At 37.3% G+C, this 16,888-nt stretch overlaps 2 protein-coding genes across 2 annotated transcripts; both read left to right on the top strand.

Annotated features, from left to right (window-relative positions):
- Nucleotides 1–647: 647 nt before the first annotated feature.
- Nucleotides 648–4,821, top strand: LOC144638430 (putative protein disulfide-isomerase DDB_G0275025). The gene is made up of 4 exons (XM_078497629.1): nt 648–1,300; nt 2,277–2,511; nt 3,455–4,006; nt 4,449–4,821. The coding sequence occupies exons 1-4, from the start codon at nt 1,025–1,027 to the stop codon at nt 4,778–4,780; spliced, it is 1,395 nt and encodes a 464-aa protein (XP_078353755.1). The 5' UTR covers nt 648–1,024; the 3' UTR covers nt 4,781–4,821.
- A 4,490-nt stretch (nt 4,822–9,311) lies between these two features.
- LOC144638152 (uncharacterized) lies at nt 9,312–15,517 on the top strand. The gene is made up of 3 exons (XM_078497351.1): nt 9,312–9,375; nt 11,852–11,971; nt 13,418–15,517. Exons 2-3 carry the CDS (start codon nt 11,890–11,892, stop codon nt 15,157–15,159), a joined length of 1,824 nt encoding a protein of 607 aa, XP_078353477.1. The 5' UTR covers nt 9,312–9,375; nt 11,852–11,889; the 3' UTR covers nt 15,160–15,517.
- The last annotated feature ends 1,371 nt before the right edge of the window (nt 15,518–16,888 follow it).

Raw genomic sequence — 16,888 nt, 5'->3', positions numbered from 1 at the left:
GTCTTACAGTACGGACAGAGAAATCAAGGTTAAATACTTATTGTATGTTTCGGTCTGGAGAAAGAAAACATTTCAAGTCAAGATAGCGCGCGTGAAGCGGGCCGAACTGAAGATTGAAAACGGCCCGTAAAATTGATTAATTATAGCGCGCGTACCATCTCATCATAAATAGGTGAAGACATTTATCACACTGTACGGCTCAGGCAGATATGTCTAATACCAGGTCGAGTAGTATTCGCATATCAGATTGGTAAAAAGAGAAAAAAAAAGGAAAATGCGCTTCGCATTTAATCGTTCCTGCTTAGTCTTTGTCTTTGCGACTTTCTTTTTCCACTAATGAATTTCCCCTAATTTTTCTCCGTTTACACTATGCCTCGAACAACAAGATATACAGTGCATAACTCAAAAAGTTCAAATTAAAAGCATTAAAATTATTACGCTTCAGTCCTAAAAAGAACAATGTAATCAATATTCATATTCTTTTTTACTTTATTCAGTGTATTCAACAATAGTCGCCTTAAAATTTATAATTACCTTAAATTGTAATAACTTTATTCGGTCTCACCATCCCACTGACTTAAACAAGGGTTTTTCTGCTAAAATAAAAAGTTACTTATATTTGTTATGTTGTTTCATGTTGCAGCGACGTTAGTTATAGCCTGACGTGGAACGGTATAAAACGCCGAACAATTCACCGCTCATTAATTAATTCATGAACTATTTAATCAGCTGATTAACTGTTGTAAACCTATCTGATGCCACGTAATGAGACTTGCTTTCAAAAAACCTTTTATCAAAAGGCTCTCCATTTTCTTTCGTGCAGCCGTTTGAAAGTCAGACTAAAACTGTAGCTAGCTAAACCTTCAGCTGAAACGGCAATTTCTTGTTTTTGGTTTAGGGTCGAAAGAAACTGTTACTTTGTAGCTAATTAGTTGAGGTTTTCAGTGTCAGAATTCTAATTCGAGCACGAATATTTAAAGCCGATACATTTAATACACCTGTTATCGGTAATTGTTTCAAAAGGATGAATTTTTTACCGAGTTTTCAAACGTTATTTTTCGGTTTATTTTTCATCGTTAAACTCGCCTTGTCGAAAAAACATGAACTGGTAGAAATCACTGCTGATAATTATCAAAGTTTGGTGATAGACGGAGACAAAGATGCCTGGATTGTGGCGGTCAAAGGAGCTGGAAAGGTTTCTCTGGATGAATGGAAAGAAACCGAGTTTAACCTAAGAGGAATGTTCGTGCGAGTAGGAATAATCGATCCTAAAAAAGATGGTGCGTTCTTGAACAGAAAGGTGAGAGTTGTGGCTTCTTGTGCAATTATTTTTTAAGGTCTTTATGAGCAAGGATTCTATTGATCGTAGTTGCTGAATTTCTCATTTAGCTGGGTACTGTCCATAAAAGGCCAAATTATCTCTCTCTTATAATTTAAGTTTTCTTCTCTACGCAAAAAATATATGAAATATATATTTCTTTATGCATTTCTTTTAGTTGATGGTTTTTTTTTTTCTTCTCATCAACTGTCCGCTTGGCGCTGTATTGAATTGAAAAAGAGAAATTAGTTGTTCATCATTTTGGAAATTTAAGAGTTAAATAAATTTAAGATGAAATTCCTTATTCTCACTAAATTTCGCGAAAAATCAAGAGCCGTATTTCACGAGTATTAAATTTCGCGATTTTGAGAGGAAGTAGAATTGGAGTGTATTAAATTTCGCGATTTTTTTCTATTCTTCAATATGTAGCCTTGACCTCAAACTGAAAACAACATAATTAATATGATCGTCATCGTAAAAAACAGCAAACAAAACAAGCTAAACAAAAAAAAGCATAAGGTATTCCACAGTTAAGATACCCGATTGGTACATGTCATCTACGACTGCACAAGCGAGATTTTGAAGAACTTAGCTGCAGAGGACAGTTTGTACAGTGAGAGTGATGCAGTGGAAGATAACTGACGAAAAAAAAATCGAACAAAAAACTCCTAAACATGAAGCTGAGACTTGTTGGAATAACTGTAATAAAGCACATTGAATTTTATTATTTTATTGATATCAAACGGCATTAAATTTCGCAATTTAAACTTTTCGTGTCTATATTTCGCGAGTTTAAATTTCGTAATTTTTTCAAAATCGCGAAATTTAGTACTCGCGAAATTATGTGAGAATGAGAAAATATTTTAGCACCGTAAGACTTGATCGTTCGGATACTTAAATTTGTTTTCAACTCGCGACCCTATTGTTCATTTAATACCTACTCCTGTTAAATGTCTAGGGCTTTCTTCAGAAGAATAAAAAGTACCCAGTCGCCCGCGTGTTTCCTTATGGTGGCTACAAAATAAAATCAGCCGAAAAGAAGGACGTTAAATCTCGCTCAGAAGCTGAAAATGTTGCCCTGGAGAGTCTGCCGGATGAAACCTGCAAGATTAAAACAATGGAGGAACTACAGCAGTGCGTGCAGCGAGGATACGCAGCTAAGCCTCTACAAATGCCAGTCTTGCTACTAACAGGTAACAGTTAATGATTTTCAGTTTTGGGAAGAAAAAATCCGGAGTGTAATCAAATTAAGGTGGCTGATAACTGTTTTCAGTAAATTTCCAGACCTTATACTTTGATGGTTCAGTACTACAACAACTTTATCAACTGCTATTACAAAAATGGTATGAAACAAATGCCCTATCATTGGTCGACAAGTTGTGATCATTTTCTTGACACAAGATGTTACCATAGCAACAGTATAGCCTGTTAAAAACACTATTGATTTTAGCCTCCAATGCTAATATCTCAAAAATGAACTCGGTGACCTGCATTTTTTTATTGTTAAGTTATGATCAGTATGCCATAATACAACTTTTGGCAAAGTTTAAAAAGATTCTGTCAGAGTGGATCAGCGCCACCTTATATTTTGAAATATTAATGTCAATAAAATGGTCACAACTTGTCGACCAATGATTGAGCAATTTTTGTCATACCATTAATCAAATGGGAACTGATAAAGAATTGTAGTAATGAACTATCAAAGTATAAGGACTTGAAAATGCCTAAAACTGTTATCAGCCACCTTAAACGGAACCGGAAATAGAATGACTGTGGTAAAACAAAAGCTAAAGGAATCATACCGACCAATCTCAACAAACCCAAATACCACAATAGGCCAATCAGAACGCGAAGCAAGAACGTGCAACCGCCGCCAAACGCGGGAAAGCGCACGCCTGCCGTGTCATGATTGGTTTCAGGTTTGCTGATTGGTTAAAAATGGCACGTTGTCTCTGATTGGTTAGATGTTACACGATTTTTCAGTTCTCTGAACCAATCAAAGCTCATGAGAGCTCAACGAGTGCAACTCAACTTAAAGGGAGCTTCGCTTGAAATATGCAGAGTTTTGATGATAAATAGACATTTTGTTTATGTGCAATTCTGATGGTAATTATTTTTCTTTATTGTCTCTTTCAGAAAAATCCGACACATCACCTCTAATCCGTGCCATAGCTCTAAAATACTCCAAATTTTTCAACTTTGGTGTTCTGAATAAGCCAAGTCAAGAGATAAAGCACAATTTCCAAGTGAGAAAGCTTCCAGCGATCCTGGTCATGATTGCAACAGAGAGCGCTGATAAAGCAAGGATCACGTTTAGCTCAGTGTATTATGATACAAAAGAGTATGGTAAAATCTCGTACCTTAACTTGACAAGATTTTTCTTCTCCGTCCACGAGAAACATTACCTAGACCACCCCGATGCGAAAAAATTCAAAGGAAAAGTTGGCTTGAGGGAATTTTTCGTAGAAGATGTCAAAGAGGTACTAGATAGGGAGTCTGAGGGTAGTTTTCAAGAAGATGAAGACAAGGCTAAGGAGAAAGAAATTACATTCAAGAATCATAAAAGAATGTGTACAGATTCCGCACTTGGTTTGTGTTTGATCTACTTTGTTGATGGCAAGGAGAAGAAAGGGGTCAAGAAGGCGTTAAAGTTGTTTAAAGAACTACAGAAAATGCCGGAAATGAAAGGTAAAGCTGTTTTTTAAGCATTTTATTCCTATAAGATTTATTTTATGCCTTAACAGGGTCCCAAATGGGGATGGTGGCCGGAGTCGGGAGCCGTAACATTTTCGCTGTGGAGCCTGGAGTCCCACTGTTTTGCTGCTTGGAGCCCTCTCCGCAGTGCGTGGGGCCCCGTTTGGGGGGGGGGGGGGGGGGGGGGGCGGGTGTCCTGGAGCCCAAACTTGGAATCCTGATTAAAAACGCTAGTTTGTGAGCCCGGTGGAGATATCTTGATAAGGGAATAGAAATATACTGTACCAAAATGATATGGGCGTTAAACTCAAAATCTAAATATCTTATCCCAGTGCTCTCAAAATGGGTCAAGTCTTTTGGAGGAGGCAATAGGTGAAAACTTAGGGAGAAGTTTGTCTGCGTAACTAAGGTTTCATGATTATTTCACGTCTTGCAGATAAACCTCTACACTATCTCTGGGTCAACGCGTCTTGCCATCCTGAATATGGCGAAGTTTTTGGCATCTTTCCCGACAACATTCCGGTGTTGCTGTTTGCTAAACCAAAACAGCGGCTGTTTAAAACGCTAGGCGGAAGTTTGACGAAGGAAAGAGTCGGCGAAGTTATCTCCGATATATTTCTCGATCGCGAAAATTTGGCACCCTTTTCGCGTTTTAACGAAATGCTGTCTGTTGACTGCCAAGAAATAGCATCTCCAGGTGAAAAGAGTGAAGAAGAAATTCAGGATGAAAAGAGTAAAACAAAGGAGAAGAAAAAGAAGGCAAAGTAAGTATAAATCATTACGCACAAAGATGTCCAGTGTTTTTTAACGCGTGTCCATTATCTGAAACAATGTGCGCAGTAATTTTAAGCAGTTCTACTGTCTTTCAACGTATGTCCACTATCTGAAACATTGTGCGCAATACTTTTAAGCATTTTCACTGTCTTTCAACGTGTTTCCACTGTCCGGAACACTCGGAACAGTGTGCGCAATTTAACTTTTAGCATTTAAAGTGTCTTTCAACTTGTGTCCACTATCTGAAACATTGTGCGCAATAGTTTTAAAGTACTTCCACTATCTGAAATGTGACGAGACTGGAGTAGTCCCTAAGTTTTTTTTTCCTCAGGGGAAAAAATCATCTCGCTTAACAAAACGCGACACGCGAGGCCGAGACACCCTCGCGCGTCGCGTCGCGTAGACAATAGCTATGCCACAGGACAAGTTTTAGGCACAAAATTTTCTGTAGGAGGTTTAGTTGGCACGAGTTCCTCAGATAGTAGAATCACTGATAGCTATGCGACAGCAAAGGTTTCTGGGCGATCCTATGTGGGGGGATTGGTTGGAGCTTCATATGGAGGCACCATCCAAAGGTGCCATGCGACAGGCACTGTTTCAGGAATAAGAATTTATATAGGAGGTTTGGTGGGAGACTTTACTGGCACGATCCTAAGCAGCTATGCGACAGGCAATGTTTCAGGGTGGATTTACATAGGAGGCTTAGTGGGCATTAGTGGTGGTGGTGGTGGTCATTCTGGTAGTGTTAAAATAAACAATAGCTATGCGACAGGCAATGTTTCAGGCAAGGAGTATATTGGCGGGTTAGTGGGATACAATTGGGGTACGATTACAAAATGTTATGCCATAGGACAGGTTTCAGGAAGTGACAAAGTGGGTGGATTAGTCGGAGAAAATTATAATTATCGCTATAGCAGAATAGACAATAGCTATGGCAAACAGCAATACGGTACTACAAACACACTTGGTGCAAAAACCGATACTGAATTGAAGACCCCATCTACCTTTACTGGTTGGGACACACGCCTCTGGAAACTGACGCAGAATCAATATCCCAAACTGAAAATATTTTTGAACTAATATTGGCACATTGGGGGATAACCTGCTAAGCGATAAAAAAGGCCTCTAGAAAACAAAATATATATAAGATATATAAGGTACGATACATGGGTGTAGAAATTATGTTGCTTGTTATGGCATAAAAAACAATTTGATTTTATAAGTAGTTAAAAATAACAATTATGGTTGATTATAAGGATCCTATTTTTACGATAACATCTATTTTATCATAAGAATACATAAAAATAGTTTTTAAAAAAAACCTTTAATTTTAATTATCTCTCCAAAATCTATGGGTATTCAACGTTCTTAAAAAGAGGGCATACAATGTTTTCATAAACGAGAAATATAAAATTTAGTAAAGAACTAATCGATTAATATTTTAAAAACTAAATAAGAAATATGTATCTGATCTGTTGTTGGCCTTGAATGAGATTCAACAAGCATTGTATCTTTGCTCCATTTATGTCTGAAATAGAAATTATATCAAGCTGAGACGTTAAAGCCTAAAATGTATAAAGCTATAAGGGAAAGATTAGTTAATATAATTAGCAAGTCAAGTTGTTAAATCATTTCCATTCATTAAACTTCAGTGTATGACAGGGCCTAAAGAAAAATAAATGTCTGAAAAAGAAGAAATTTGTTATTGAGTGGTTGAACATGAATCAGGCTTTATGATGGGAAGTTGCCGCATGCATGCATGAATTTGGGGGTGCATAAAAAAAATTAAGCACATTTCTAAAACCTTACTCTCCCATTAAACTCCTATGTGGTTTTCTAATTTTTAAGTTTTCATCACCTTTTCCTATACCAGCTCAATACATTGAAATAAACACAAAGTCTAAATTACCCCTTTTCATTTCTTCTCTTCCCCTCAACACCTTGTAAAGATTTAACAAACTCCAATAATGTTATATCGAGGATCGTTATATCGGGGTTCCGTCCCATACAGTTTACTGTAACTTTTGCCGGGACATAGAATATTCATCGTTATATCGGGAATATCGTTATATCGGGGTTCCACTGTTGACGGAAATAGTGTTTTACGTTGTAGCTTTTATTAGAAATTCTTATAATCATGGTAATATCCCATGACGCATGTGTATTCAATAAATCGTTTAAAACTAATTAAAATTTGCTCTGCTTTGAATGATTCACTTAATATCTTTACCTTGGCGTTCTAGGCGCATCTTGTGGACCTTGTGAATGAGCATTCTCTTAAAAAGGTAGAAAAGGTAAAAGAAAAAAACCCTTGTGAAACGTCATGCTGTTTATTGTCCCCGCAGGGTTCCGACCCGAGGAAACAACTCAATATTCCCCGGAAAATGATTACCCACCTCATTGTCAGAAAATTACCTTAAAATTAATGTATGATAAAGGGTGACAAAAGGATGGGGGGCGGGCGTCTACGGTTTTACAAGTCAACTCGTTCGAGATCTTGTCTTATCTGCTCCTTTCCGCACGTCGCCAAACGGCCATTAACCTCATCTTGTTCCTTTTTTGTGAACTGAATTTAAGATTCCCGGGCAACTACTTTTTTGTTGAGAGTTTTTAAATTATCTCTTGCTTCCTGGAGGAAGGCTTTTAGGCTTGCAATTTCCACACTTTTCTCAGCGTCTTTTTTTTACAAGTGCTTTGTAGAGAGCCATCTTGGTCGAAGTTCATCACCGGTTGAACTTCTCGATCTGGCTCGTTTCTCCTTTTTACCTTTTCCTTTTCCAGCCATACCTTTGCTTTAAAACAACTTTATATGGCTCAAGGCAATGTTTAGGGCGCTAAATTTACAAGTGAGTTCGCATTTGGCTTGGCCCTCTTCGGAGACTCAGAAATTACGTCCTCTTCGTAATCCCTACATCGTGGTCTTTGTCGTCCTTGTTTAATATTTTTAACTATGAGCGATATTTTCCATACGCAGAGTTAGTCCGGTACTTTATTTCCAATTTAAAGGAAAAATTGATAAAAAAAAATATACTCTCTCTGGCTGTTGCTTTTTTGTAGCTTTAGTTTTTAACTTAGCGAATATTTTACATTTAATAAATACGAAGAAGTTCTGCAACCGCCGGCAAAACTGGATATTTGTAACTAGCCTTACATCAGGGACGGCGGAGCCGGGGGGGGGGGGGGCTGGGGGGCTTTCCGAAAAAAAAAAAAGAATTATTAGTAAGAGAAGAATCTCTTAAGCCCCCCCACTTAAAGTCACTAGTCAGCCCCCCCCCCCCCCCCCCCAACCTGGAAAACTGCTCCGCCGTCCCTGTCCATATCACTTTAATGCCATTTTAGCCGCCTATTTCATATTTTTTCGGTAAAATAATTACTACCACTACGTGCTATATGAAAATCATTTCGATACAAATTTTCGTTTATTTCGTAAAAAGTATTTGTAAAGTGCTAGTCAAAGTGAACATCCATATAAAAGTCATTTCGATAAAACGTTTCGCCTGTTAGAGAAAGTGTTTGCTTGAAACGTCTTTTTAGCTGACATTAAATGTTTTTTTTTTTTCATTTACTAAGTGCTTTTAAATGGTCACGTTTTGTTCTCTTTAAACTGAACAAATGTCGATAAAAGCATTCTTCGACTCTATATCACTGAAAACCAATATTTCTAGTGATCATGACAAAAATCTTCCCAGTTTCTCAAAAGAACTTTTTTCAAACAACCAGCTTATTGTTTTTAGTTAGAACTCGTTTTCGTCAGATAAAGAATATTGATTGCGTTTTGTTTCGTGACTTTAAATGGGTAAACAGTTGGTGCGTGCTAAATGAGAATCATTTCGATACAAATTTACGTCTGTTTCGTAAAAAGTATTTGTAAAGTATTGGGAAAGTAAACACGCAATTGGGCCATAAAAAAGCCATTTCGATAAAGCGTTTCGCCTGTTAGAGAAAGTGTTTGCTTGAAACGTCTTTTCAGCTGACATTAACTGCTTTTCTCATTTACTAAGTGCTTTTAAATGGTCACGTTTTGTTATCTTTAAACTGATCCAATATCGACAAAAGCATTCTCCTCCTGAACAATCACTTTCCTAGGTAACAAATAACAAACCTGTTTCGTCATCTCTTTCTCGTAGTCTTTGTCGTCTTTTGTTTAAAAATTGCAAATTCAGCGTCATTTTTACTGCATTAACCCTAAACGAGTTCTAAAAGGGAAGACTGTAATGATTGTTTAATAGCATGTACACTCTTTCAGACTGTTTTTACAGTTGAAGTTTTTATAACAATTTAAAATTTGCTCCATTTTAACTTGGCGAAAAGTCACGTTATCATAAATATTAAGATGACCACCCAAGATGGATGCAACTGGGCATGCTCTGTCTCCAGGTTCTGCTGGCGCCAGCAAGTCTTGATAGTTGTAAGCAGCACTTAAAATCAATTTTCCTACTTGATAGGTTTCAGTTATATATCTTATCTTTGATAATTACAACCTCGTAAATTACAGAAAGCCACCGATCACATTCAGTTTGCTACAGTGAGCTAACCAGTAACGAAGGCTTAGAAGAAGGAGGAAAACTAAACAAGAAACTTACATTGTGGTGAGTCAGCAACGTAATAAAGTTTCTCGCTTTTTCGTGGATATTGCCAAATGAGAACACGAGGAAAATTCTCACTGAAAACTGTTCCATTTCGTTTAAAAAAATAATAAGATTGCAAAACATATTTCACTCATAGGTGAGCCGCAGGGAAAATAAATTTGATAATAAAATGAAATGGTTTATCTTCAAATTCAATGAAAAATTCTACCTCTTGGATTCTGGCAGTAAGGAAACCCGGGTATTTTCCCGCTTCATGATTTATTAGGTAAGATATACGTTTAGAAAAGACTTTTCAATTGCAATTTTACCCCTTTCGGGTCTTCTTGAACTCTGTTTATCAAAAAAAAACCCTAGCATTCCGAAAAAACGCTTTTACGAAAGTTTAATCATTGTTGATATTTCTATTCTGTTTTGATATGTACATGGATGGTCAATCGATTTTTGTAGTTAAAATTTTCCCTTCTCTCCCAATAAGCCTATGTTCTAATATTTTTTTCTATTTGTCACTAACTGTTACTGTTTGTGGATCGTGCGGATTCATAGTCACTTTATCCTTGAGCTGTCTGCCCGTTTAATAAAAGTCTCAAAATTATTGAGATACATATAGTTATGATTCTCTTGCACATCTTTCTTGTAACATAGCCGCTTTGTTACCAGAAGGGAAGGCCCGATTAAAAAAGGGTATTTGGAAGCCCATGAAGACGCACCATTTTTACCAAGTTCGTTGCTTCAGTGATTTGGACGTGTCTTGATAAGCAAAGTTTCCTCATTTTAAAGAAGAGAAGTTTGGATTGTAGGCATAATAGGCAATAAAATATTATGAGGAACATCCCCGCTGCTCTTGACTTGCTATGTAGGCTAGTATTGTGCGAGGTATGCGAGATCTATATTCACAAGATGCCTAGGTCGTCCGGCCTATGAATATACAGATCATACGTAGCAGATGTGCTTCCTGTCCACAATTAATTTGCATGGTTAAAGCTTGTGCGTTGAAAGTCAAAGGACTCCAAACACGAACCGTCACTTCATCGCTTTATAATGTCCCCTTTTTCAGTGGTCGAATACTGTGTATATAATATGTAATATATAGGCTTTTGCGGCCCCCCGCGCGCAAATGCGTACGCGACCCTCATACAGGACTCCCGTACGGCAGTTTATCGCCATTTCTTGCTCCAAACGACCGATTGTTTGACTTAAATTTTAGATGTCTACGAATATACTCGTGAAATATTTTCCTCAACAGAAAGTTTGATTTTTAATTTATTTTTTTCTCTTTAGGTGATTGATAGATTTTTTAAATTGACAAGGACGACTTTAAAAGCCTTTTTGGAAAATGTCAACGACGTCACACACGATGCATTGCAGGGAGCACGCAAACAATTCTTCCGATGGCTTATATTCCAGTCTTTAACAAAAATGTACTAACCAAACCGATATATCAAAAGTTTCATATCGTGGCTTGCGGTCTTTTTCTCCTTTGTCCGAGAAATCTTTCACAAAGTAGTGCCATTTCAAATTAAAATTAAAATGTCGTTTATTTTTCTTTTCGCGGCACTATTTCGTGAAATATTTTCCTCAACAGAAAGTTTGATTACGTCCAAATCACTGAATTTTTTCTTTTCGAGGCACTATTTGAGAAACTTTGTCATCGTAAATCACTGACGTAAAAGTTTTAAAGTTTTCTTTTAACAGTCGGCTGTCAATGTGGTACTTGTCCCGGCCAAAGTACGTTTTAGATAAAATTAAAACCGTGCGACGTCGAAATGTTCGCAATAAATATGAAAGGAGACTGCCAAACGTGTTGCATTGTAGGCCTACTCTGGGACCCAAAGTCGCCGTAACTTTGGGCGACTAAAGGCGACTTTGTCCGAAATTACGGGCGATTTTGGGCGATTTAAGGCGATTTTAGGCGACTTTGGGCGATTTTGAGCGACTTAAGGCAATTTTTTGACCGACCTAAGTACAGTTGTGGTATACATGTACATGGGAATCATCATGGTACACCATAAAGCATTGTTACAGAAAATATCTATACTATATATAAAACAACTTAGAACGACTTAGGGTGACTTAACTTTTTTGCTTTGTTGTGGCCCCGCGAGTTTAAAAAACTTTTCCGACAACTCTGATTTGGACTATGAACTCTGATCACGGGCGCGAGTCACACTACCGCGTGACGTCATCTATGTGTCTGTACTCTTATAGATCACAAGTAAGAACCAATTAAAATGCGTGTAGAATTCAGGTTATTATACAATGTGTTGTATATTGTGTTGTAAAAGTCTTTAAAAAGGAAGAAGGTCTAGTGACAGCGGAGACTAAAAATTGGACGTTCTCATTAGAAACGAATAACATGATACTTTTAGTTGTTGCATTTAAAAAATTGGACACGTAAACATCTAAAATAAACTCTGGACAATTATTTCTTCTGTTAACAAAAATGCAACTTTAACTTGTTATTTTTTCTCCATTCTAGGTCAGCCAGCCAAGTTTGTGATCCATAAGAAAAGCAAGATGCGTTTAAAGGAAATTATTTTCCTAGTCGTTGTGTTGACTTTCGTGAAAGCGATGGCAGATACGAACAAAAAGAACAAAGGTAAATTTTAATGAGCTCAAATGATATATTTTTATACTTCTCTCAGTCCCTACTATTCATTTGGATTCACTTTTTTATATATAAAAACTTCTTATTTGTCGGCCGAGGCTGAACGTTCTAAACGTTTTCGAAGATTTGAGTCAATAATGTTCTTAAAATGTTCTTATTATTAAATTTTAAAAACAAAGTGGTATCGCAGCATATTCATTCCTAACCTAGATGTACATGTTCACGTCAACAATGAGTCATGACAAAGTAAGTCAATTTAGATCTTTGTTGCAAATTATGGTCAGCTTTGCATCAGTGCCGAAGTCATTAATTCAGCTCGAATGATATATTTTTAATACTTCTCTCTCTCTCTCTACTCTACATTTGGATACACTCTTTTTTACGTCTTATCTTTTGACTGAGAATGACCGTTCTTAACTTTTTCGAAGATTTGAGCCAATAATGATCTTTAAATGTTCTTATTTTTTAAATTTTATAAACAAAGTGGTATTGCAGTAAATTCATTCCTAACCTAAATGTACATGTTCACGTCAACAATGAGTGATGACAATGTTGGTTACTCGGTTCAGGATTGGAATGAAGATGTATTCATTTCGTACATATATTTGTCACTTACAACAAATAGGAAAATAAAATTTGTCAGTTAACCAAATTTCATCCTTGGGTACGTTTTTAGGATGTTCTTAAATTTTGGCCTTTTTTCAGCCTCGACGTTCTTATAAAAAGGTTCTTATAAAAATTTGAGAAGAAAAATAAGCGATAGGAAAATAGAACGACGTTTCGATGACGCCATATCATCATTATCAAGTTAAAATTATAATACGGAGTTTAGGCTTATATAGTGATCTAGGGTGTGATAATATATTAGCATATTAAGATTTTAAATAAACAGTTTAGCACGCACAGAATTCTGTGCGTGCTAAACTGTTTATCGCTTATTTTTCTTCTCAAATGTTTCACAAAACATTTTGTTATTCTTATAAAAAAAAAGAGTGTATTTCGAGAAATTAGGGTAAAATTACAGTGTTTGAGGAGGGAGAATGACTTTTGGTTTGAGTTATCATGAGGTTCAAGAAATCGGGATTTCACACTGTTTGATCACGTACAGTTTCTTGACTCAACAATATATCGAACCTCTATTCCATGTACCCAGTCAGACTTCTTTTAGCGAAAAAGTGATCGAAAGAAATCACGCAAAAATTTCCAGACTCGATTCTCGCGCATAACAAAATCACTATGAGACCATTGTACACCTTATGTCCCGAATCGAACTGTTCGGCACTCGTAGTTCGATAATCAAATCATTCACCCTAATTTATACAACCAGATTATTGGACAGTCTGTCTAAGAGACAGTTACAAATGAAGAATTTGAAATGTACTCAGAGTTATTCACCAGGCATAAAATATCTATCACACTTATTTCCATTACTTCTAGCTCTTCGAATGTCAGTAAAGGCAGTTGATCCAACCCCAAGCCAACTGGAGTGTACTGCAAAGATCCAGCAGCTTGAACAAAAGAAAACTCAGATCACTCAAGAAATTGCAGCCATGAAATCCGGTGCTTGTTCTTCCCCTGGTACCAAAGCACTTTCACTCATTAAACCTGTGACAAGCCGAAGTATCGCTACGGATGGACCTGGGAAAGGCACAAGTCACGACCCTTATAAAATTGCAAGCATCGTCGACTTGCAAAAACTACGAGGCATATGGAAAAACAATACAGGCAAATATTTTATAGTCACCCAAAACATCGACCTATCTCCTATTGCTAACTTTGCTCCTTTGCCACGTTTTGAAGGGATTTTGGATGGGAACAATAAAAAGATTCTGAATTTGAAGATCAATGGGACTCATTGGAGTGGTAACACAGGGTTGTTTAAGGGGATCGAAAGAACTGGACAAGTGAAAAACCTAAGACTTGAAAACGTATCAGTTAAGGGGACATCATTTATAGGAGGATTAGCTGGACATCATTATGGCAGGATATACAATAGCTATGTTACAGGACAAGTGTTAGGTACATATGATTACGTAGGAGGTTTAGTTGGCTTGAGTGACACAGATAGTAGAATCACTGATAGCTATGCGACAGCAAAGGTTTCTGGACAATCCGCTGTGGGAGGATTGGTTGGAAAATTATATCAAGGCACGATCCAAAACTGCTATGCGACAGGCACTGTTTCAGGAATAGGAAAAACCACAGGCACAGCAAATCAAATAGGAGGTTTGGTGGGAGGCCATTATGGCACGATCCTAAGCAGCTATGCGACAGGCGATGTTTTAGGGCGCCGTTACATAGGAGGCTTAGTGGGCTTTAGTGGTTCTGGACACCATGTTAAAATAAACAATAGCTATGCGACAGGCAATGTTTCAGGGGTGTTGTATATTGGCGGGTTAGTGGGAAGAAATCAAGGTACAATTACAAAATGCTTTGTCATAGGACAGGTTTCAGGAGGAAGCGGAGTGGGTGGATTAGTCGGACGGAATTATGGCAGAATAGACAATAGCTATGCCACAGGACAAGTTTTAGGCACAAAATTTTCTGTAGGAGGTTTAGTTGGCAATGGTGAACCAGATAGTAGAATCACTGATAGCTATGCGACAGCAAAGGTTTCTGGACGATCCTATGTTGGGGGATTGGTTGGAGCTTCATATGGAGGCACCATCCAAAGGTGCCATGCGACAGGCACTGTTTCAGGAATAAGAATTTATATAGGAGGTTTGGTGGGAGACTTTACTGGCACGATCCTAAGCAGCTATGCGACAGGCAATGTTTCAGGGTGGATTTACATAGGAGGCTTAGTGGGCATTAGTGGTGGTGGTGGTGGTCATTCTGGTAGTGTTAAAATAAACAATAGCTATGCGACAGGCAATGTTTCAGGCAAGGAGTATATTGGCGGGTTAGTGGGATACAATTGGGGTACGATTACAAAATGTTATGCCATAGGACAGGTTTCAGGAAGTGACAGAGTGGGTGGATTAGTCGGAGAAAATTATAATTATCGCTATAGCAGAATAGACAATAGCTATGGCAAACAGCAATACGGTACTACAAACACACTTGGTGCAAAAACCGATACCGAATTGAAGACCTCATCTACCTTTACTGGTTGGGACACACGCCTCTGGAAACTGACGCAGAATCAAAATCCCAAACTGAAAATATTTTTGAACTAATATTGGCACATTGGGGGATAACCTGCTAAGCGATAAAAAGGCCTCTAGAAAACAAAAAATATATGAGATATATAAGATAAGATATATGGGTATAGAAGTTATGTTGCTTATTATGGCATAAAAACAATTTGATTTTTAGAGTAGTTGAAAATAACAATTATGGTTGATTATAAGGATCCTATTTTTATGATAACATCTATTTTATCATAAGAATACATAAAAATAGTTTTTAAAAAACCTTTAATTTTAATTATTTCTCCAAAATCTATGGGTATTCAACGTTCTTAAAAAGAGGGCACACAATGTTTTCATAAACGAGAAATATAAACTTTAGTAAAGAACTAATCGATTAATATTTAAAAAACTAAATATGTATCTGATCTGTTGTTGGCCTTGAATGAGGCTCAACAAGCATTGTATCTTTGCTCCATTTATGACTGAAATAGAAATTATATCAAGCTGAGACGTTAAAGCCTAAAACGTAGCTATAAGGGAAAGGTTAGTTAATATAATTAGCAAGTCAAGTTGTTATATCATTTCCATTCATTAAACTACAGTGTATGAGAGGGCCTAAAGAAAAATAAATGTCTTATAAAAGAAGTAATTTGTTATTGAGTGGTTGAACATGAAATCAGCCTTTATAATGGGAAGTTGCCGCATGCATGCATCTAGAACTTACATATGCAATAGATGCAATCCAACTTTTACCACTGAAGGCATAGGCGGCGGAGCAGGGGGGGGGCACTCCCCCCCAAACAAAAATGTTTTGGGATGCTCAAACCGCCCTCTCCCACGTTTTGGTGTCGAAAATATCGCGAGCGCAGCGTAAAATTGGTTTGTCAAGGTATTCCGTCTTGTGAGTGAGTTCAAACATCTTTGAAACTTCCTTGGAAGTCTTCGGGAAACTTCGTTTATCTTCGGAAAAGTTTGAGAAATGACCGGAGACGTTCATATGGCCTTCGAAAAACAATCTGAGAATCCAAATATGTTCATTACCTATCCCCCTTACACCACGATGAACAATATTCACATCTTTAATGACATCTGAGAATCTTCGAAAATCTTCGGTCTGGAAACTGCTCAGAAAACAAAAAGATGCCAGAACGGAAAAAAAGTTGCTCCAAGAGCTCCAAATATGAAAAAATGCCGAGTATTTTTGGGACAGTCTTAGCCCCCTCATACTACCCCCCCCCCCCCCCCACACACACACACACACACACACACGTCCCAAAACGCTCTGCCGCCTCTGGCTCTGGAAAGTCAACACTTTCTCCCCCTGTCAGCGTTCTCCTTTTCTTAAGTGTTGACTGCCTTACTTCCGTGCGTAAAGAGTTTGTATAGTATAGTATAGTGTATAGTATATAGTATAGTATAGTGTTATATTCCAAAAGTTTCTTTTGATAGCCGCAGTTGTACTGCGCATATTCACGTCGTTTATGATACATTTTCCTTTTAATTTATGTGAACAGTTTCAAGTTTTTATGTTACAATATACGATGCCAAGTCAATATAATATATGTGTACATATAAGGAAGGAAAGACGGAAATAATGTTTCGCGTTGTAGCTTTTACCAGAAGTTCTTATAATCATTGTAATATCATAGACTTCTGCTTCTATCATATTTACCATTTCGAGAAGAAACATTGTACTGAACATAGCTACAGACTTGAGTTAGTTTTAATAAAGAAAGGTGCAAACACTGCTCGAGTGTAATGAGAATACAATGTT

Source organism: Oculina patagonica, chromosome 14 (assembly GCF_052425735.1).
Source record: "Oculina patagonica isolate OP01 chromosome 14, crgOcupat, whole genome shotgun sequence".
NCBI lineage: Eukaryota > Metazoa > Cnidaria > Anthozoa > Scleractinia > Oculinidae > Oculina > Oculina patagonica.
The sequence above is the reverse complement of the archived record's forward strand: the minus strand, read 5'-3'. Positions and strand labels throughout refer to the sequence as shown.

Coding starts and splice junctions, on each gene's coding strand:
- LOC144638430 (XM_078497629.1), top strand. CDS start 1,025: ATGAATTTTTTACCGAGTTTTCAAACGTTATTTTTCGGTTTATTTTTC. Junction 1,301..2,276: donor GTGCGTTCTTGAACAGAAAG/GTGAGAGTTGTG, acceptor TTAAATGTCTAG/GGCTTTCTTCAGAAGAATAA. Junction 4,007..4,448: donor GAAAATGCCGGAAATGAAAG/GTAAAGCTGTTT, acceptor CACGTCTTGCAG/ATAAACCTCTACACTATCTC.
- LOC144638152 (XM_078497351.1), top strand. CDS start 11,890: ATGCGTTTAAAGGAAATTATTTTCCTAGTCGTTGTGTTGACTTTCGTG. Junction 11,972..13,417: donor TACGAACAAAAAGAACAAAG/GTAAATTTTAAT, acceptor CATTACTTCTAG/CTCTTCGAATGTCAGTAAAG.